Below are 22822 nucleotides of genomic sequence, written 5' to 3'. Positions count from 1 at the left end.
AGGGAGGTAGGGGGACTGAGCTGGGGGACCTGTGCTGCAGAATCCTGAGCACGGGCCAGGTCCCGGCTGCTACTGCCTGGGGGAGAAGGCATCTGAACCACACCCGTGTCGCTTCCTTCTTGCCAAACCCCTGCCTCTCCATATGGGGACCCCACCCCTCCCCACCAATCAACCAAGTACAAACACCACACACTGTATTTCTACACTGAACTGTCAGCTCCTACTGTGAGCGACCCACAGCCCAAGTCCGGGTCTCCTTGGCTGGGTTGGTTCGGTGAGATCTAGGAACCTTGGGAATACATCAATCACAGTCAGATAATTATAATTTTAAAATGTCAGCTTCATACTTACCAGCACTGTTTATTTTAATATTTGTTTCCTGTTATATGTAATATACATAACTTAAAAGCACATCCATACAAATCTCCTACAAGCGGCACCTTCATAATGAGAACCCATAAACATACAATGTCTACTTCACCTCCTGTGGCTTGGTTTCACGTTCTTGCTTTTCTTTTCTTTTTCTCATTTCCAGTGAGAGTCATTTGCAGTGACCCTCAGCAGGACCAGGACACAGAGGGTGAGGGGAGTGGGATGGGGGATAGGGAGGAGGGAACCCAGACAGAAAATGACAACAAGACGTGTGAGAGTCGAGGGGGAAAGGAGGTGGAAGAAAGGCAGGTGGATTTTGCAGCCCAGTGTCAAGACCCCAAAAATAAGAATCCAGTGTTCCTCCTCCTCCTTTCCGAATGGGGGATTTTTCTTTCTTGGAAAACGGTTGACAGGGGCATGTCTTGCTGCTGCAGCTTCTCTAACTGGCTGCAAATGTGTTTTCCTTTGCATTGGAGTGGGCAACAGACGCAGGAAAAGAAGAAATGGGATGCTTGTCCACTGAAGGGAACGTGTAGACTCAGGCGGCATTGTACTTCTACAATCAGCATGGTCTGGCTTGCCTTGGTTGTTCTGCAGGGCTTCAAAGTGAGGTGGGGAGGGGAGCAAGGGATTACTATTGTTATAATTTTTGTTTGTTTGTTTCCTGGAAAAATCCCACCAATTCTTCAATTTGTCTGCAAAGGAAATGTAGGCGTACAGATGTTGGTTGTTGCTGTCGGCCGAATGCTCGGCCAGCCCCGGCAGCAGTGCAAGGACGTGGTGTTTCCTGTATATATATCTATATCTATATATATCTATATATATATGCTTTTCCTTTCCCAGTCTTTCAGGGACAGTACGTCACAGCTGGGACGTCGGTGTTGAGTCGGAGAATCCAGGATGAAGGCCCCTTCTTTATGGTTCTCTGGCTTGGGTTGGACCAGAAACGCCAGCATCTTTTCACAGAGGTCAGGATTCCTGAAGTCAGAGGTGGGGGCGGGGTGGAGAGGAGGGAGACGCAAAGGAAGGCAGAGGACAAGAAGAGCCAGTTAACTTTTGTCATTCATCTTTAAACGCATGGTTGTTTTCATTCTTTTTACCATATGCCCTTGATTATGACTTAGGAAGACAGAGTGACTTATCCAAGCCCACACAGCTGGTAATAAAGTGGCCACTGACAACTGAAGCCTCCTTGGTGTTCAGTCGCTCAGTCGTACGCTTTGTGACCCCATGGACTGCAGGACACCAGGCTTCCCTGTCCTTCACTCTCTCTCAAAGCCACCTGTCTGACCCCAGAGTCCATGCACGTTTGCTGTGTTGCTTCCACACAGGTAGGATCTTTCACTTTGGCTGAAAATTTTTCAGGTTACCTTGAAACTCTGTCCTTAGCTTTCCCCGAGAGCCAAGATCACACTTGTTTCATTTTGTCTTCCTATCTGCTCTCGGATCTACAAAATATTTAGATGTGATGACAGAGGTGGGTTTCTTTTTTTTTTTTGGTCTTTCCTTTCTGTTTGCCATGGCCTGCTGTGTCCTGGAGGTTAGTTAAACCCCGGGGAGTAGTGTTTAAGTAAAGAAACTGGAATCTGGATCCCAACTCAAGTTTGACTCCAAAACTTGAGTGGTTAAGGGGTCTGGGCTCTGAAATCAGACAATCTGAAGTCAAATCCACCTGCGTGGTCTACTAACTCTGTCACCTTGGGTGAGTTTCCTAACCTCTTTAGACCTTAGTTGCTTCCTCCGTAAAATGGACAGAAGTTGTAGGGAAGATTCAAGACAAGGATCAGCGTTAAGTGCTGAGTGAATACTGGCTGTTCTTATCATGACTACTGCTGTTGTTAACTTAACCACACATTGTTCTGACCTCATTGAGGGCAAGGGCTGTCTCTTACTTATTGCTATCTTTCCAGGGCCCAACACCATGCCTGACATATAGCAACTACCCAGAACTATTTAACAGGTGGCATATCATCCCTGTCCTTTACCACTTACATGGTCAAGTGCTAATGGAGTGGTAGATAGCTGATCCTTCTTGGCTCATTTGATAGATGGGAAAACTGAGCCCAGAGGGTGCAAAGACTTAGCAAGTTGGTGGCACAAACAAGACTAGAACCCAAGGCTCCTGCTTTGAAATAGGTCAATCCTGCCTTCCCCTCCTTCACCATTTAATTAGAACTTTGAAAGCAAGAAAGCTCTGGGAAGCTGGGTGGGTGCCACCCTCTTGCTGGTAGTGTTTGGGATACAGATCCTGCCTGAAGGAGGCGGGCCAGTGGAGCAAAGATAGAGCTGAAGCCACACAGAAGACTGTAAGACAGGTGGGATTTCCACCCTCACAGCAAGAACTTCAAGAAGGAAGAACTTCATAAGGAAGTCTACTGGAGCAGGGACAGAGGAGGATTCAGGGAGGGGAGAGACAATGAAGACTGGCAAGATGGATGCCCACATAGAAACAGAAACTCGTGCAACAGGCTGGTGATAGAATTTTAAAGTCTGGCTTGCTCAGGGCTTTCATCAATGGCTCAACATGGCGACACTATAGGGACATGGAAGCAAGTTCACATCGCCAAGTACCTTTGGTATTTGAGATACCACTCTTGTAAGTCACTGATATGGACTCAATGTTTGTGTCTCCCCAAAATTCACAGGTTGAGGTCCTAACTCTCAAGAGGATGCTATTTGGAAGCAGGGCCTATAGGAGGTGCTCATAAATGGGATAAGTGCTTTTATAAGAAGAGACATGAGAGAGATGATTTCTCTGCTCTCCACTGCATGAGGACACAGAGAAGATAGCTGTCTACAAACCAGAAGAGGGCCTTCACCAGGAACCAGATTGGCTGGCACCGTGACCTTGGATTTCCCAGCCCCCAGAACTGTGAGAAATTAAGTGTACCTTGTTTAAGCCATCCAGTCTTCTGTTCTGTTACAGCAACCCGTGCAGTCTCTAACACTCATAAATGTGGTTTATTACAGCAGCTCCAATGTATAGATTCACTCCATTTTGTAGATGAGGAAACTGAGGCCCGGGGTGCTTCCTCTGGACACACTTCCTGGGTCCAAAGCTGGGTGTGTTCTTTCTCTTCCATTCTGCTACTTTCTGAGAAGTTTTTCTTACAGTGCTGGCTTCACTTTAAGTTTGCTCATCAATTAATAGAGTACCTGCCTTAGAGGACTTCCCTGATGGTCCAGTGGTTAAAAATCTGCCTTCCAATGTAGGGGATGCAGGTTCGATCCCTGGTCGGGGAACTAAGATCCCCCATGATGTGGGGCAACTAAGCTGGGGTGCCTCAACTAGAGAGAAGCTGAATGTAGCAACTAAGACCCAACACAGCCAAAAATAAATAATTTTTTTTTTAAAAAAAGAGTTTTCTAATTCAGAGAAGACTTCCCCTCCAGAATTAGTGAGTCTGACTATATTAAGAGTCAGAGGTGATTCCTACTTGGCGACAATTAATGGGAAGGAAGGTGAGCAGAAAAGGCAAGGAAGAAACTTTTGTCTCTCTAGGGCCACATAACAAGGTGACCTTTACAGAAGAATCCAAAAGAGAGGGAGAGAGGGTGTGTGGTGACGTGTGGGACAACGGCAGTCAAGAAGGAAGTAAAGGGTGGGGCGAGGAGGAAGGAATGAGATGGCAAAGGGAACACTGAGGCTGGCAGACGTGAATGACCGCACGGGGTAGGCAGGATGTGGATGCTGGGATGAGAGCTGAGAGCACCAAATAGCCAGAGAACACGGGAAGGCAGGAGGCTGGGGGGACTGACTGGGATGCTTCTGGGAAAGACGGGGAGGAGTGAGACAGGGAATGGAGGAGATACAAGGACCTAGGGAAGCAACTAAATAGCCAGAGGATTGTATATAACTATAAGAGGGCTTGCCCTGCCTCTTCATTTTGCAAATCAGCACACTGAGACCCTGATGGTCACGACGCTAAGCCAGTAGGATGGATGGAATGGAGTCAGGTCTGGATTCCCAGCACAGAATTCTTTGCATCAGCGGCTCCTACACTTGGCTGCACACAGATTTCCTAAGGATCAACATATAAATAAAGATTTCCAGGGGGTTTCCCTGTTGGTCCAGTGGTTAAGACTCTGAACTTGCAATGTACACAAGCAGTGTGGGTTCAATCCCTGTTCAGGGAAGTTATGCATACTGTGCAGCCAAATAAATAAAATAAAACTGAAAAAAAAAAAAAAAAAAGATTCCCAGGTCCTAACCCAGCACTTCTCAGTCAGACTCTACGACAACAGTTCTCTAGTATCTGTGTTCCTGGGGTAATACAATCAGCTCAGCACCAGCTTGGCAAGTGACCTACACTCTACCCCTCTGAGACCTGGGTAACAAAAAGCAACAATAACTGAGCAACTGAGGGGACAAGAGTGACAATTTACATGAAAGTCTGAGGAAAGCAGGCTCTGCCTGTGATTAGCTTACATGACTTCTAGACCAGCCCTGTCTGGGTCTTCCCTGGTGATCCAATGGCTAAGATGCTGCACTCCCAATGCAGGGGGCCTGGGTTCATTCCCTGGTCAGGGAACTAGATCCCACATGCTGCAACTAAGAGCTCCCATGGCACAACGAACCCGGCATGAATAAATAAATTAAGCACACAAATAGGCCAGCGCTGTCCAACAGAAATATGAGACACAGATGGAATTGAACATTTTTTGGATAATAGATTTTCTAGGCAATATTTTCTAAATGTTCTAGAAATTTATGACTTTCTAAAATTTTCTGATTATATTAATAAAACTAATGTTTGAATTTACATCAAAAAGAGTAAAAAGAATCAGGTGAAATTAATTTTAATAATGTATTTTACTTAGCCCAATATATCCAAACATTATCACTTTACATGTAATCAATATAAAAATTATTGAACTATTTTATATTTTTTTTCTCCATACATAATCTCAAAATCCAGCACACATTTTACACTTAAGGTACAGCTCATTTCAGATTAGCCAGTTTCAAGTGTTCAACAGCCACATGTGGCTAGTGGCTCCTACATTGCACAGCACAGAAAATTATTTCTGTCACTGTAGAAAGTTCTATCAGACAGTACTGGTCTAGATCGGGGTTGGCAATGTTTCAGAGTGGCATGAAAATATTTCCATGCCTTTTCTTGTGACATGAAGGGGGTGGTAATCAAAGGGTGAAAAAGAAACATTCTTGTGTCTTTCTAGAAAACATTGGTTTTCTTCATTAGGGAAGAGGACAAAAGGAGACCTGCTGCCTGTGGGGGCCTTTGAAATGGATTTATTTTTCAGTGAGGTATAATGTGCAAAGTAAGCCAAGTACACAAATTTAAGTGTGGAGCTTAACACATTTTTATATGTGTACATATCCATGCAACCCTCCCAATTCAAGACACTGACACTTGCTGCACCCTCGAAGGCTCCCTTATGGTTCTTCCCTGCCACTTCTCAGCAGGAACTGATATTCAGACTTCTGAGCATGTTTAGTACGGCCTGTTTTGAACTTCCTATGAATGGACCCACTTGTAAGTACTTTTTGTGTCTAACTTATTTCACTCAACTCAATTATTATAGATCTGATAAAATTCAGTAAATTTCTAGAGGGGCCTCGCCAGCTTCCCCCAAGTTCAGCGGCTAAAAGACCTGTCTGCTCCAGCACCATTTCCCTCCCCTTATTCACCAAGGCACTGATGGCCCAAGAGGAAAGAGGAAGGATTGAGGTCCCCTGAGATTCTGGCCCCAGGTGGCCTCAGAATCTAGCAAGACCAATCTAGCAAGACAGATGGGACGAAGGACTCTGGTCCTCATATTCTTCCTTGGCATCAACTATACTTCAATTAAGAAAAAAAAATTAGGACTTCCCTGGTGGCATAGTGGATAAGAATCTGCCAGCCAGTGCAGGGGACGCAGGTTCAATCCCTGGTCCGGGGAGATCCCACATGCCACGGAGCAACTAAGCCTGCGCACCACAACTACTGAAGCCTATGTGCCTAGAGCTCGTGCTCTGCAGCAAGAGAAGCCACCACAATGAGAAGACCAATTACTGCAGTGAAGAGCAGCCCCCACTCTCCACACCCAGAGAAAGCCCAGGCAAGGCAATGAAGACCCAGAGCAGCCTAAACAAATACAATTAAAAAAATTTTTTTTAAATGGGCACAACATTCAACTATACTTCAACTTATAAAACTTTCCTCCTCGGCAACATCTAGTGACTGGTGATGGAGACAGAGACTTGGGGACAGGAATATGACCGTGGGGCTAGGTAGGATTTTTTCTGACTTCCAGCTTATAGGCAATGGGCCAGTGAGGTTTTGCTTATCTCTGTCTATCCCACCTTGGTATCCACCCATCTAATCCTCTCTTCCCCTTTCTCACCACTTCCGGATTTACTTTTCAGGGTCTGGAGCCTGAAACCCAAAAAAACCAGTCTTCCTTCCCTTCTGTCCTTATATCAAACCTAGGGGAGCTATTTCTCCCCTTTGAACTCCAAATCAGGAAGTCTGAGGGGTGCTGATCAAAGCTATGCTGGGGACCCAGCCTCTGTCTCACAGCTACTGAGACCCACAAGCCTCACCTGTGGCTTCTTGTCCCTCTCCTCCGGGGATGGGTCTGTTTCTCTGTAGACGACGGCTTTGGTTACCAGCATGTCGGGATGCTGCAGTTTGGCCTCCTTGATGGCCAAAGCCAGGGCCTGGAGGAAAGAAGAGCCTGGTAAGGAGCCAGCAGACTGAATACGGGTAAGGCCGCAGAGACCAGCAAGCCCCCCCCAGGGCACAGCGAGGCCCCCGCAAGGTCAAGGGACAGGCTGGAGCTCAGGTCTTCTGGCTCCTTCTGTCTCCCATCCAGTGCCCCTTCCTTGGGGGCTTCTCCTCTGGACAGGGTCAGCAGGAAGTGGACACCTTCTCTGCTCACACACATAGCCGTCCACGGGTAACCCAACACGGGAGGGCCGGCAGCCTGGGCAGTGCCACTGGGACCCTCGCTCCTATCCGCATACCTGGTCTTGATCAACATCCTCGTCCCCAGTGATGATGATCCGCTTCTCGATCCTTGTCTCAGAAAACCCTCCTTTCACAGTCTGCAGAGGGAGAGGGAGGTGGATTCAGCCTTGGGTCCGGCTGGGGCAGCAGCCTCGACAGGGGACAGAGCCAAAGCACCCCTCAAGGGCAAGGCTGGAATCAGCAGTCGCCTTCTCTCCTGGCTCCCTCGGTTTTTCTCTTTACTAGTTTTGGGACTTCAGGCTGAGCACCCTGTCTGGCTGCCACATCTCCCCCAGCTACCAAGCTGCCCTCTCTAGCTCTTCCAAGCCGGGCTCGAATGCTATGGCCCTCACCCTGGTGAGTGGTCCTTCCACCTTCCTGCCTCGATACTCCCTGAGCGGCAAATTCGTATCCCTCATGGTTCTGGGCCTCTCCATCTTCTGTGGACCTTGTGTGTGTGACCTGGCCTTACTCACTAGGCTGGGGCTCTTGAGGGCAGGGGCTGTTATTTTTGTTCACCTCTGCATCCCCTCCTCCTCCACTTCCCTGCCCCACCTGGCCAGGATAGGTGCTAAAATGCAGATTTGTTGAATGAAACACATGAATGAAATGTGAATGGTGACAAGGTTCTACTTTAAATGACTTCCAACGACACTAGAAGAGAAAATTGCATGGATGATGCTTATACATAAGCTTATAGCTGCCACTGTTTTCTGAAGGGGTGGGGTCTGGGGGCAAGCCTAGAAGATGGGGCAGGACCTAATTGCTTGGTATATTAAAGGCAGGTGGTGGCAGAGGGAAGGCCAAGCTGGAGTCAAGAGTGGACAGAGAGAAGAGACGGCTCCCAGGTGGCAGGGCCAGGAGAAACATTTGAGCTGTATGCTGCCGGCTGTGTGATGGAACCCCTTCCCATAAAGCTTTCAGTCAAGTCATCCTTGCTCACTGATGCTTTTGGTAGGAATGGGTGCTTTCTGGGGACCATGCTGTGTTGGCGGGGGGGGGGGGGGGGGGGGGGGGGGGGCAGGGCTGGGACGGTCTTGTTCATTAAGGGCTAGGGCTGTCTACCAGATTCCTCCTTCGATGTTTGAACGGAACCTCCCACTCAGCCTGGCTCCCTGGCCTCTCTCCTCCAGGACTGCATCTCTGCCCTGGGCGCCCTGCTGTTCTTCCTCCTGGCCACTCAGGCATGGACACAGTGGCCAGCCTGTCCTCAGCCCGCGGGACCCATCCGCTAAGTCACGGCTGACCCACGGGGAAGGTCTCCCTCCTCTGGCCCCGCCCCTTTCCCAGCCTCTGGCCACGCCCCTTCCTCCAGGAGCCCTGCTCCGCCCCCTTCACTCCTAGGCTCTTACACAACTCTCTTCTTTCTCCCATCTACCTGCATGCACATCCTGGTGGACCTCATGTCCTCTCCTTAAGCCCCTTTTCACTGGGTTCCTTCCCACTTTAAAAACCTTGATGTCTTTCCATGGCTCTCAGACTCAGACCCTCTGTTGTCACCCTTGTCCCGGGATTTCTCTTTCTTATTTCTGTTCTGCTTCCCCTTCCTCAGTTCAACCTAATTTCTCACAGTTCCGCCCCTACAGCTTCTTCCTGGCAGAGACGGCTTATCTTGTTTCTCCATGTGCACTGGGTGCAGCCCCTCCAGCAGTCCCTAGCACAAAGGCGTCAGGGTGACACTAACATTTGCTCAGAGAATGAATAGGTTTCTGCTCCCATCTTCCACGTGGCTTAGAATGTTTGCCTCTTCCCTCAAGAGTCCTCCCTGGCTTTCCAAGACCCTACGCAAACCCCGCCTTTTCCAGAAGCCCCTTTCTCATTCTTGGAGCCTTCCTTAAATTGCTCCCCACTAAATCCCTCCAGCACTTAAGCTCTATAAGGCACAAACACTACGGTTCACAATGCCTTCCACGGAGACGGTCCCATCCCCCCAGCCTGGCCGTCAACAATGAAGGGCAGGTCGGTGCCTATGATGCTTAGCACAGAACAAAGTGCACAGCACTCCAGAAACTGGGAACACCGCAGGTCTTCTCTATCCACGTCACAAGGCAGAGCTGTGGCCATGACCTTCCCGAGCCCTACGGCCAGGCTGGGGGCACATGGGGTCCTGCTGCTGCTACTCACTTTGGTAACATGGGTGGTGGTGGAGGTGGAGAGGGTTTCCGCGGTGGCGCCGTAGGTGCTGGTGAGGACATCTTTCCCGATGATCTGCAGAATATAACCACCACCACCCCACCCCCAGGGGTCAGGTGAGGACGCTGGGGTCTGCAGGATGGGGCGGGGGCGGGGCCAACCAAGGGAGAAGTGGGGAAGTGGGTGGTTCCATGAAGGTGAAGTCTGGAAGCCAAGATGCTTTGAGTCTCAGAGTCTAAGAACTCAGGAATACTGGAGTCTTCAGAATGCTAGACCCATGAAATTCTCAAACCCTGGAATCTTAAGATTCCTAGAACCTGAGATTCCTAAGGTCACAAATCCTAACAAGACCCTAGAATTTAAGAATCCTGGCCTTTGAGAAGGATGAACAGAGGGATCCAAGGGCAGAAACAGAGCCCTCCTGATCCCCCATCCTGTCAGGGTGGGGAAGACGTTCTCTCTGGGACTAGATGATGAAGACGACAGATCTGGAGAATGGAGGCACTGTCAGAGACCTCTCAGTGACAGACTCAGGCTGCTGAGGATGGAGCAGGTCCAGAGTCCAAGCTTCTGGACTCCTAGTCCATTACTCCTCCTGGTCAGTAAGGAGAGCAGATGCCAAAGAGCTATGACACTACAGGCATCACCAAGGGGAGGGACCAGTTCATCCCACTCTGCCACTGCCCTACTTGTACGTGGGGGGTGGTGGGGAGGGCAATGGACGAGACCTGACCAGGGAGCCCCGTGGGCATCCGAATATGATACAGTTTCCTACAGCTGTCCTTAAAAGGGCGGCCTCCCAGGCTCCATGCCACACTTGCCTTGGGCCACCTGTGGACCCGTGTCCACATGCTCTGCGTGGAGTCCCCTAGCCTGAGCTGGCCCTGCCCACTTACCGGAGAAAGAGAACGGATTTCCGTGGCCACCGTCTGTGGGCCTGGGATCATGGCAGCTGCCCCCTTCCCGGACTTGAGACTGTTCTCCTGGGGAAACAATAGTGCTCAGATGGCCAGGTCTCAGGTGGGCAGGCCCTCAGGATGGCCGGAGCACGTGACCACAGAGCTCTCCCGGCCAGAAGGTTGAATAGTGACGTTAGAGGCAGAGAGCTGAAGGCATCATTCAGTTCAGTCTGCTCCTCTTCATCCCTTGCTCGCTCACTCAACACACACGCTTACACACTTACTCACACACCCACTCATTCAACAAATATTTACTGAATGCCTGGCGTTAGGGACACTGTGGTGAACAAGACTCAAGACTCAGTGTTCTCCCTGGAAGTACTAACAAAGGAGTCAAGACATCCAGGCCCTGCGACCTGGGGCAGACCCACTTCCACTCTCCAAGCCTCCTCAATTCACCTACATAAAAGGACCCTGCAGTATACAGGTTCACCAGTGGGAGATGTTGATTGATAATGAGGTGCAAGTAGGGGGCTGTGTATGTGCTGGGGGGCAAGGGGTCTAGGAGAAATCTCTGGACCTTCCTCTCAAGTTTGCTGTGAACTTAAAATTGCTCTAAAAGAATAAAGTCTTAAAAAAAATTTTTTTAAAGGGAGACCCCTGTCCCACTCACACAGAGACATTATGAAACTGACAGAGGATGAAAGGGCTTTGCAAACAGCAATCTGTCAGGTAAATACAGAAGTACAAGCTGGTACTAACAACATGATGATTATTGCTTTCTGAGTACTCACGAGGTGCTAGGTATTGTGCTAAGGATGCATGGTCTAATTTAAGCCTCTGAACCACCTAGGAAATTGTTTATTTAAATTGTTTTAAATATTTAAATGTTTTACAGGTGAGAAACTGGAAGGTCAGGGACTGTTAAGTGACTTGTTCAAGCCTCCGTGCAAGTGAGTGACAGAGCCTGGATTTAGATCCAAGTTTGTCAGACTCCAGATTCAACATACTCCTTCTGCCATGCCCCTCTGCCCTTGAACCAGCTCTCCTGGTCCTGCCTTGGGGTGGGGTCTAACTCCTAGATATTCCTGGAATTGGACCCAGGCTTACTGACCCACACTTACTCCAGTATTCTTGCCTGGGAAATGCCATGGACAGAGGAGCCTGGTGGGCTACAGTCCATGGGGTCGCAGAGCAGTCAGGCACAACTTAATGACTAAATAACAACAACAACAATTACTGGTGGGAGCCTCCATCTCCCACTTCCTGCACCACCTCGGGGTTCAGCCTTGTCCATCCAGGGGCCCAGAGCTGTATCCACTCTGCAGCTCCCCAGTGGGCTGAGCCTCAGGTCTGGGCAGTGTATGATTGATTCTAGATCTGGACCTCTGTCTGCCAGGGGACGGATGAGGACAGAAGCCCTCTGCCTTTGCCCCACCCTCCCCTGATCTAGCTGCGGCTGTGGGTGACCTGGTTACCTGGCATTCTATCCACAAGCCTCTTTCTCAGAGGGAGTCCCAGAATGTGGTTCAGCAGCAGGCCTGAAAAGGGCAGCCTTCTGGGCTTCAGGCTTCCTTTCTCCCAGACGAGGAGACAGCCACTAGCCCCCTCTGAACCCTCCCTTCCCTCCAGGCCTTCAAACTTCTTTTTCCTCCATGGATCCCTGTTTTCTAGATAAGCCTCACCTCCACCTTCACACTGCTGGGCACATAGGTCATTCCAAGCAAGGTGCCAGCTACTTCACCTTCCTTTCCCAGATCTCCAGCTCACTAGTCACCTCTGCTGCCTCAAGGAGGAGCACCCCTTCTCCCTGGCTGGGGTTACACCTCCATTTCTGCCCCAGGTGCTTCCTCCCCAGACTCAGGCCTCCTCTCCACCACCACCCCCCCCCCCCACCCTACTACCCTCTCTCTGAGACGCCTCGGCCACTCAAGCCTTCTACGGCCTCGTCAAAGCCACAGTCCCCTCTCCCTTTATCTGCAGCTCAGATCCTTCTTGAACCTGAGACCTTTAAAACCAACCATCTCCACGACATTTGCCCCCAGAAATGTCCCACAGGCACCACAGGCTCAGTCAGACCCCAAATGGAATTCACTGCCTCCCTCACCCCCAACACATACCTTCCGCTAAGGAGCACCCTCTGCTGTGCTCCTGGTTGGTATAAATGCCTCTCAGACTTGAGGGGTGTCACCTGAAAGACTTGTGAGAACATAGACAACCTCCACCCCGGGCCCCAACCTGTAGTTTTCCAGTTGTCTGGGGTGTGGCCTGAGAATTTCCTTTCTAGGAGAACAGCGGCGCTACTGAGCAGCCTCACTGGTCCATCTCTCCTCCCATCATCTGAATCCAATCAGTGACGAAATCCTGAACTTTTCATTCCTGCCTCCAGACAGCATTAACCCCACCCCCCTGGTCAGCCTCCACCACCTCTCACTCTGGCCCTGCCCTAGCCCCTAAACTAGTTCCCTGCCTGCTCTTTCCATCTCTCCCAGTGGAATGTGGGCTCAGTCTGTCTCCCTCCGCGCTGGAGTCGCAGTGCCTGGCTTCATACTACTTCACACACTGTGGGTGTTCAATAAATATTTGCTGCAGGAAGGAAGGAGGGAGGGAAGGGAGGAGGGAGGGAGGATTAGAGGGAAGGAGGGGGGAAAAGGGATGCGAGCTCCCAAGGGAAGGAAATTTGTTTCAATCATGTTCCACATAGGCTGCTAGAGTAATCTTTCTAAAACACAGAAACACATATTTGATGACATCATACCCCTACTTAAAAAACTGAGGGGCTTTCCTGGTGGTCCCAGTGGCTGGGAAACTGCACTCCCAATTCAGGGAGCCTGGGTTCGATCCCCAGTCAGGGAACTGGATCCCACATGCTGCAACTAAGACCCGGCACAGTCAAATAAATAAATAAATATTTAAAAAATGGAAGTGAATCTCCATGGTCTCCAGGATGAAGTCTGAACTTCATATATGATATTTGAGGCCCTTCCAGCCCAGCCTTCCTTTCCAGCCCCTTCTCCCCCTGATCCCCATCCACACACTTGACATCTCGCTTCCCTGACCACTTCCTTTCCCGAAATGCTCCACTTCTTCACATCTTTGCCTTTACACCTGTTGTTACCATGACCTAGGAGACCTCCTCCCATGACTGCCCCCTAATGTATCCTCCAGGGTAGCTCAGATGTCACTGCCTAGGGAGAGTCTTCCCCAGCTCCTGCAGTCTCAACCCATGCCCTGGGCTCCCTAAGAAAGCATTATTACACCGTTTCCCTGAAGGCAGGAAAAAAATAATGGCCACTCTCGTTACAGACCACTTACAGTGTGCATAGATACCTTAGTTTAGCCTCACCTCAACACTTTGGGGGATATGCTATTGTTCACCCCGCCACCCCATTTTCCAAGTGGAAACAGGTCTGAAAAGGTTTCGGGTAACTCGTCCAAGGTCACCCAGCCAGGAAAGTGGGAGAGCCGGGCCTTGTTCACCACTGTGTGCCAGGACCTAAACACTAGATGTGCCCGTGATTATCACTTGGACAAATGAGTTCTAACAGGCAGTGTCTTTTCTTCAACTCTATATCCCCATTCCAGGCAGAGTAGAGACTAATACATGTTTATTAGAACAAATGAATGGATGGATGGATGGATGAGTAAATGAATGATGTAACTGCCTGCTCACCATGGTACAGATTTACATTTAGCCCGAGAAGCATCCTGATGCCACATGGCAAAGGGTTGAGGGGAGAGGAGGAATGGAGTGACCTGGGGAAAGTGTGCAAGGTGGCCACTTTTTATGTATCTTTAAAGTCTTTGTTTACTCAAAACCTTCCTGCGGAGTAGCCTAAATTAATGTAATTTTCTTCCCATGTGTGTATCAGGAGTTTGGCAAGAGAAGACATTTGAAAACAACCTCCCCTCGCTCAAGACAGATCCAGCCCAGGCACGGACACCCGCTCAACCCCAGCCCCAGCCCCATGCAGCCACTGTTCACGATGGTCAGGATGGGGGAGCAGAGCAGAGCGGTTGAGGTGGATGGTGGGGCTTCCAGACCCAGAACGCCTGGCTTTGACCTGGCTCTAGCATGTGTTTGGTGGTGTGCCCTTGGGTAAGTCACTTTACCTTTCTGAACTTCATTTTCCTCCTCTGTAAAGGGTGGAGGAAAAAGAGCATCCACCTCACAGCTCTTTTTCTGCCCCCGAGCGTGCTGCATGGCGCCACAAGCTGTGGCTGAATGCTAGCCCTGCTGTGTCATCATTTGAAGAATCTGTTGTGACAGTTCTCTTAAGAGCAGAACCACAGGGTCCCTCAGAACTTGAGCTTCCAGCTTAAAGTCACCACACGCCATCTACTGACCAACGCGAGGAAGTGGCCTGGGCCAACCACAGGTACCAGGAAGGATTCATCCAGGAAGGATTTTACAGGCACAATCCATCAGTATATCAGACAGTATCATCCTCTCTTTGTCCCTGCCATAGCTCAGATGGTCCAGATGACTGAAACTCAGGGATGCCACCTCCCACATTATTCACTTTGCGAAACTGAGATCTGACAGGCTGTCCTGTGGCAGCTCTGGGCCAGACTATCAAACTTCGACTCTGTGTCCCATGCCTGATGCAGTGAGGTGGATGAGGGCATCCTGCCACACCTGGCGAGGTCAGCTTGTTATCTGGCTGTTTTAGGGGCAAGGGGGCTGGTCAGAGAGGCAAGTCTCAGGTCCTACTTACCATGGTGGTTGATATGGTCTCTGTGGTGATGGAGGGAGTAGTTGTGAGGAACTCCTTCCCTCCTAGGGCAGTCCCATCAACCTGGGGGCCAGAGGAGGAGTTGTCAGAGGGGTGGGGGGAGAGAGAAAGAGTACCGAAAACGACTATAGCATCTGCCGCCTGGGCAGGAGGCATCCCCAGGTACCAAGTGGCAGGCAGCGTGAGCGAACGTGCGTGCGCTTGGGGAGGGGAACGTCCACACACCATATGTATATGTGTGCATGCATTCAGTCGTGTCTGACTCTTTGCGACCCCATAGACTGTAGCCCGCCAGGCTCCTCTGTCCATGGGGTTCTCCAGGCAAGGATACTGGAGTGGGTTGCCATTTCCTCCTCTGGGGGATCTTTCCAACCCACGGATCGAAGCCGCATCCCTTCTGTCTCCTGCACTGACAGGCGGGTTCTTTACCACTAGCACCACCTGGGAAGCCCTATCCACACACAGACCAAACTACACACGGGCCTCAGGTCATTCCAGGTCACAGGTCCTCCAGCTCATTCCAATCCTTTTATTTCATAAAGGGAAAACAATCCCAGATAATCTGAAACATTCTATCCAAATTTCAGAGCCTGTGTTCTTTGACTGAGGAGCCCATTGCTAGGGATTCACCCTTTGGATGCAAACTGAAAGTTTTACCAGGGAGTCTGAACAGAAATGTTCACTGAAGCATTCAGTGCTAACTGCGAAAGACAAAAACAATCACAGGGCCACTGATGGGAGATAAATACATGCTAAATCAGGACCCACTCCTGAGTGGGAATAAGGAGAGTGAGGTGGGTCCACATGAGCCAACATGGAGGGATCGCCAGGGTAAATATTAAGAAAAAAGGTAAAATGTAAAAGAGAACAATCTCTTTTGTGTAAAAAATTTAAATATCTAGAGATGTAGGCACATATGTTGGTATATGTGTAATTTTTTTTTCTGGGAAGAATCACAAGAAAAACTTCATTTTGTTCTGTTTGAATTTCATAACTGACTATTTTGTTGTTATTTTGTTATGGGAGCTGTGGGGCCATTTTTAGTTTTCTACTTCTCTGTATAAAAACAAAGCCAGCACACATTACTAAAACCAAACAGACCAGTGGAGGAGCTTGCCCAGGGTCACACAGCTTCCCACACAGGTCACACAGGGTCACATCTTGTCAGAACTCGAAGGTTTTTACAGCTGCACTAGCCACCTCAGAAACCTCTATGCATGTTATCAAAGATGGAGAAAAAGTTCTGGAAAAGACAGAGTTGCCCACGTCATGTAGATTTACATCTTACTTTTAAGTTCTTGAGACAAAGAATGGTCTCCAGGGCAAAAGAGCCCCCAGCACTGCAGTTCCTCTGGCCAGCAAGAACCTAGAGGACATCTGTCAGACCCTCAGTCTCTCTTTTCAGAGCTTAAAAATGAAAGGAGCTGAGGAAATGCACTGTAAGTAATGGATCTGTGTTTGCTTACAACAGCCTCTCCAGGTTGGACTTCCCTGGTGGCTCAAACAGTAGAGAATCTACCTACAATGCATGAGACCTGGGGTTCAATCTCTGGATCAGGAACATCACATGGAGAAAGGAATGGCAACCCACTCCAGTATTCTTGCCTGGAGAATCCCATGGACAGAAGAGCCTGGTGGGCTACAGTCCATGGGGTCGCAAAGAGCGGGACATGACTGAATGACTTAACACTTTCTCCAGGGTACTAGGTATGTTTCATCTTGCTGAGACAAATAGCTTATTTTTTTTTTTTTCAGTTTGTTCATTCTATCAGTCTGATGTGGAACCCCTGTGCATAAAAAAGAAAAAAAAAAGATCCCGTGTGAGCAGCTCTGATTAAAGCTGAATTGGGATCTCTCTTTCCCCAAAGCAGACCCTGGGATAGCTCAAGAAACCTCTCCAACTCCTTCAAGTGACCCATCATCACTTGATAAGACCCATTTTCTTATCCATGTAACACTCCCAGGAGAATAAAGGCCACATGACCATCCCCATTTTACAGATGGGAAAATTGAGGCTTTAAGAGGAATAGTCTACCCGTCCCATCACCTACCCCTAGGGCTCAGGGAAGATAATGAAGCTCAGAAGAGCATCAGGGTTAAAATTGTGGTGCTGGGGGAAGCCAAGGTGGCAAGGGCTGGCCAAGGGAGTTTGCCACGGTGGGGACGCCACACTCCAATGCCCAGTTTCTAAGCTCAGACACATAGGAAGGCACAGGTTACCTGGGTGGTGTCCACAGTGGCAACCCTGGTCTGCAGTACAGCCTCCGGCTCGATCTTCTTCCTGATGGCCAGGCTGCTGACAGTCATGGTTTCCGTTTTCACAGACTGTAAGGAGATGCGGGAGGAACACTGTGTCTCAAGTCCCAGCATGATTCCTGCTCGCAGGCAACTGCGACACAGGGTCAGCAGGTGAGTTCCAACCCCTGCTGCTGGCTGACTTTCCAGAGGGTGATGCAGGCCAGGGCAAAAGAGGCCTGGTGTGATGTCACAGACAAACAGCCCGGGAAGGGAGCCAGACCCATCAGCAGCACCCAGACAGGCTGCCTGTGACCCTGTGAACATACAACCTCATGGTGGCACGTGCTGGTTTTCAGGCTACCATTAAGAGAACATTTACTATTCAGTAAACATGCTCCTTGCTGGGTCTCACATCCAGCATCTCCCTGATATACACCATCCTGAATGACTTCAGGGGTGATGCCACCACCTCCCAGCTGTTTTGTCTGTTCTTTAGAGCAAGAGTCACACACCTGGAGGCCTGGGGGTGGGGGGAAGGGGCAGGCAGCAGACGTAAACGAGTGAAGTGGGCTTGCTGAGGACGGGGATGAACTGGAGAGCATGTGGGGTCCACTCAGGTTTGGCCTGAGTGACTGGATTATCTGATTTTTTAAATGCTATTTTAAAAAAATCCTTGGACCTTATTTCCATCGTCCTGATTTTTAAACCAAGGTCAAAGAAAACACATGGGCTAGCCAGATCTGGCCTGTGGTAAAACAGATTACAGCCTCTATTCTAGAAGTCTTATGTTAAATGATTAGTTTCTCCTGAGTCCGCCATCGAACCTAGTTCATGGTTATACACACAGCAGATGCTAACATATATGAGTGAAAGAATGAATGAATAAATGAATGAATGAATGCCAGTTTTCATCAGGTTGGGAGGATGGTAAGAGGGGACTCTTCTATTAATAGATGGTTATAACTTAGAGATCCAGCTATTCATTCAGTTAATCATTATTAGTGCTTGGTATGTGCAAGCTTAGTGGAGTTGCCACCTGGTAGGAACGCAGACCTGTCACCCAGGAACCTGACAACTTGTAGTTATGATGGGAGCGGAAGCAGGCAGAGCAAGGGGGCAGAGCAGGGAGCAATGCTTCTGCCCTGGGTGGTCAGGAAAGCATTCACTCGTTAAGCGATATGTGAACTCGGTCCTGGAACATGACAAGTTTGGAAGGCAGAGAAAGGGAGCAAAAACCTTCTCCAGAGGGTACAGCACCGAGTGAAAACCCAGAGTGGATGAGCTCCTATTTCAATGCCTGGAATGTAGGGGAAGGGAGAGTATGGTGGGAGGCGGCTCAGGTTGGAAGAGACGGAAAAGCAAAGGAATCAGGACCAAAGGTCCCCGGAAAGAAGCACTGAGAGCAGAGAGGCCCAGACCCAGTCTGTCCCCGTGTCCCCTTCTGCAATGACGTTTCCTTTTCTCTAGGAGTTTCCACTGTTCCCCCAAGACCCCAGGCCCCAGGGAGAGGAGCCAGCGCAGGGATCAGAAACAAACATCTGGTTTTCAGAGCAGGCCACAGGCGCCCCCATGAATCCACAAGCACACGGTCTCTGCAGGTGCCATGCAACGCAGGCAGGGGGAGGAGTCGAGTCGGACTGAACTGCCTGTCGTCACGTGACCTCAGGCAAAAGATGGGGTCACGGGGTTAAAGCGCCCGGGAGTGCACGTTAGGGGTAAACCGAGCTGCCGAACATGCGAGCACAGAACCATGCTGCTCTGCGGAGGGGCGGTCATGCAACACGGATCAGAGCTTCCGGCTGGCGGCTCAGTCTTCTCACGCGTGGCCCAGGGCCCTCTGAACATGCAGTGCCCGGAGGGCCTGGGTCCCGGTGACGCTCCACTGTACCTCGAACTGGGCCATATCCGGGGTGGAGCAGGCCCCATGGTCCGGGCTGTCCTCCAGGCCCCCGGACTCGTCATCCTGGCTGGGGCCTCGTTTGTTGAGATCCCGCGAGAACACCAGGCCCTCGGTGTCGGAGTCGCTCTTGTCTCGGTCAAGCTCGGGCAGGCTGCGGGAGAAGTCTTCAAAGGCGCTGCCGTGGTAGTCGCCGATGACGGTGAAGTCGACCTCGGCCTCCAGGCTGGATGTGGAGCTGACGGTGATGCTGGAGCACTTCCGCTCAATAGCCAGGTGGTTGTCCTTCAGGAACACGGCGTCCCTCTCCTGGTCTTGGTCCTCATCTCCCGTGTCACTCTCTGGGGCCCTGGGCCGTGGCGGTTTGACCTTCTCCTCGGAGCCCTCCCTCAGCCCTGCTCTCTATGGCCAGATAAAATCAGAGGAGTGGCAGGGTGTGGGATAGGGGGAGAGAGAGAGAAAGAGAGAAATCAAGATGGTGAATGACAGAAGAAATCTTGGGGCCAGTTGATGCCCCCAAATGGAAGAGCAAGTCAGGAAAAGAAAAACACCCCTGGAAAGGGTCTTTGACACCATAATAAGCTAAAAAAAAAAAGAAAAGAAAACACACACACACAAAGAAAATTTCTCAAGAGTGAGGACGCTCCTTTCCGAGGGTCTCTCGCTGATGGCAAAAGCAGGTACAAAGCGGACATCCTGCCAGTTGGGTCTGGACAGGAGGCTCCATCCAAGGTTTGGATCTGGGAGTTTATCAGAAGCGGCACTGCGCACGCGGCAGGGATGGGAGCCCGGACCCCAGGCCCATCCGTGCAGGCGGACATTGAGGAGAGAGAAACCAAGGAGGGAGGCCCAGGGATTCGGGGACACCCAGGATGGGGAGGCAGAGAGGCTGGGGCCAAGAGCTCTGAGGAACAAAGAGGAAGCCAGCACGGTTTTGTCAATTCCACTGAGTCTCGGTGGGCGGAGTCAGCATCGTCTAGGGGAGGAGCCACAAGGGGTAATTCCTGGGAGCTGGGTGCTACAGCCCTTCACCCTGAGCTCCATGAGTGGAGGTTCTGGTCAAATCAGTGCAATTGACAACAGCAGGCCAAGGAAATGCTGGAGGGGGACCAGCCACTCTTGTCTGACATACATACCTCTCAACTTGGCCTGTCAGGGATTAAACACCACACACACATTTTTGGCTGTTTTACAACATTCTTTTTTTAAAGACCAATCTAACATCCACCAAATATTTTTTTTTTTTAAGTACTTGGCTCCAGGTTCTAGAGACTCAGTAGGCTTAAGAGATTCACTCGCGAGACAAGCCTCCGTTCAGCCAGTTTCTGGAAGGTTGAGAGGTGTGAGGACACATTCCAGACAAGCCAGAGGTGAGCTGCCACAAGAGGCGCTGCCAGAGCAGGTGGGGGTGTGAAGGCCGCGAGGCACCCTGGCCAGGCGAAGGTGACCGGGTCATCAGGGCACCGAGGGGCTGCAGAGACCTGAGGGCCCAGGGGGCTGGCGAATCTCAGGTGCCCCCCCTTTCCTGGGGGGTTCGCCGCTAAGCTGGTGACCTGCGTCTCTTGCCTGACCGCGTCTCCAGCTTTGTTCTGGATTAGAGAAGACAGTTAGTCTTAAGGAGGCAGAAAAGAACTTGGCACTGGGACCGAGAGGGAACCAGAAGCGAAGGATGGAAACCTCTGGACTGTCAGCTTCCCGCGGACAGGAGCACCAGGGAAGGGAAGAGGATGAAGGAAGATTGTTGGCCAAGCCAAGCAAAACAGTAGGAACCCAGCAGTGGGGGCAGCAAGGCAAAGCAAGTGTGTAGTTTGCCGGAGGTGGTGCCACCTTCTCCACCCGGGCTGTGGGACCCTCTGGGCGCCGGGTCACACCAAAAGCCGAGGGTCTCTGTGGCTAAGCTAACATGGGCCAAGCAGATGAACCCGTCATTCCACCTGGGCCATACGCAGGCCCGTTTAGGGAAGAGAACTCATAGGGTTGGACAAGCAGCCTCTGGTTGCGGTAATGACGAGGGGCCACTGAACCATGCTTCTACTGAGCTACGCAGCATGCGGTCAGCTCCGCGGCTGGGGGCAGCGGTGGGGGCGGGGGCTCACGTGGCCAGTTCCCCCAGGGGCTTCCTCCAGTGTGGTTTCACAGCCTGGATTGCTGGACACAAGCTCGACATCCTCGCGTCCTTCCCGAGGGAAGGATGTAGAGACACCCTCCCGGAAGCGGCTGGGAGCTGGCGGCATCGTTGAAGGCTGTGTGACTGTGGGGACAGCCAAATCCCCCGGGGGCTGGAACTGGACACATCCCAGGTCGAAACGCTTACTCCGCTGTGGCTCTGCCTGCCCCGTGGAGGCCTCTGAAGACAACTCGTGGGCAAAGGCCCTGGTCTCCCCCAGACCTGTCCAGCGAGTCTCAGCTCCTTGGGTCTCAAAGATGCGGATTTTGTTGGCCACGGAGGTCTTGCTGATATCCTCCAAGGAGCCCTCATGACCCCCAGCCTGGAGAGAGGGCATCTCCCTGTGCTTCCCTGCAGGAAACACCAACCCCTCGGCCTCTTCAGAGATGATTTTAGGCTTCCTGCTGGCGACCGGAGGGGCCCTGCGCTCCCCTCCATCCGTTGGGGTCACAGCCAGCCCGACTCGGTCCTTGGGCTCCGGGCTCTCTTTAGAAGGATGGGCATATCTGAGAAACACAGGGGGCTGTTCTCCAAAGGGGTCCCTGAGCTGCACAGGCTCTCCTGACCCACGAGGGGATGAGCTTGGAGAAGCTGCCTCTGGAGAAATCTGAGCCGCAGGTGGAAGGGGGGAGGTCAGGAGCGGGGTGATCACTTCCATCTGAAGGAACGCTGTGACCTTGCTGTCCTCCGCTGTAGGTTCTCCTATCTGGGTGTGAACCGGTCCCCTCTCTTCAGGCAGGAAGTTGCCTCTGTCCGGCCTGGCTGGCTTCCCGACGTCGCCAGGAGGGATGGCCCACGGAAGGGCAAAGACCTGAGGGTCTGGACGCACGGCCCCTCCTCTGTGAGGTGAGTGGTTCCATTCTCCGGTGGGGCTTTTCTCAGCCTTTCCCATCAAATCTCCACTCTTGGGGGCCTCTTCCTCGGCAGCTTCTGAGGATAAGGCATGAGCATCCTCTCCTTCCACCCCACACTGAGCTGCGTCCCCATCCTCAGCGAATGTCAGCCCTGGAGAAGGTCCCTTTCCGAGCTGCTCGACAAAGACCTCCAGGTCCTCTGGTCGGTGGTTCCTGGGGGGCCCCGCCTCTTCCTCTGGGGAAGCCGAGGGGGCGACACCCCCATGGTGCTTGTTTCCAGCAGCAGCAGAGCCCCACGGGCCTGAGGAGTCCAGCTCCAACCTCTCCGTGAGCCCCTCCACCAGCTTCCGCCTGGTCTCCCATTCGGATGGGACATCTACGTGCTCTTCTCTCTCCTCCAGGGGTGGAGGGAGGACTTGATCTTCAGCATCTCTCTCTCTGTAGCTGAAGTAGAAGCTTCTCTCTGCGAAGGAAGTGTCAGTTTCGTCACTCGAGTCGGCTCTGGCTTCTGTGTGGGCGGGGTCCAGAAGAAAGGACCGGAGTGCTGCCGCTTCGGAGGCTGGAGAGGGCACA

The 22822-nt window shown here is 51.2% G+C and overlaps 1 protein-coding gene across 10 annotated transcripts in view; it reads right to left on the bottom strand.

The window, feature by feature from the left end:
- Positions 1 to 319: 319 nt before the first annotated feature.
- EPB41L1 (erythrocyte membrane protein band 4.1 like 1) overlaps positions 320 to 22822 on the bottom strand; it is a 146694-nt gene continuing 124191 nt past the window's right edge. For 7 of the 10 annotated variants that reach the window (XM_065921926.1, XM_065921927.1, XM_065921924.1 and 4 more), the window contains 8 exons: positions 19220 to 19630; positions 17314 to 17418; positions 15076 to 15156; positions 10355 to 10441; positions 9450 to 9533; positions 7343 to 7423; positions 6920 to 7036; positions 320 to 1350 (listed from right to left, as the gene is read on the bottom strand). In XM_065921926.1, coding sequence (XP_065777998.1) covers positions 1342 to 1350; positions 6920 to 7036; positions 7343 to 7423; positions 9450 to 9533; positions 10355 to 10441; positions 15076 to 15156; positions 17314 to 17418; positions 19220 to 19630 — 975 coding nt within the window. In that variant the 3' untranslated portion in view covers positions 320 to 1341. The remainder of the gene's footprint in view (positions 1351 to 6919; positions 7037 to 7342; positions 7424 to 9449; positions 9534 to 10354; positions 10442 to 15075; positions 15157 to 17313; positions 17419 to 19219; positions 19631 to 22822) is intronic. The other 3 variants (XM_065921933.1, XM_065921934.1, XM_065921931.1) reach the window with 2 other exon arrangements.

The sequence above is a fragment of the Muntiacus reevesi genome, chromosome 2, assembly GCF_963930625.1.
Source record: "Muntiacus reevesi chromosome 2, mMunRee1.1, whole genome shotgun sequence".
Taxonomy (NCBI): Eukaryota; Metazoa; Chordata; class Mammalia; order Artiodactyla; family Cervidae; genus Muntiacus; species Muntiacus reevesi.
This window is presented reverse-complemented; position numbering and strand designations above follow the sequence as displayed.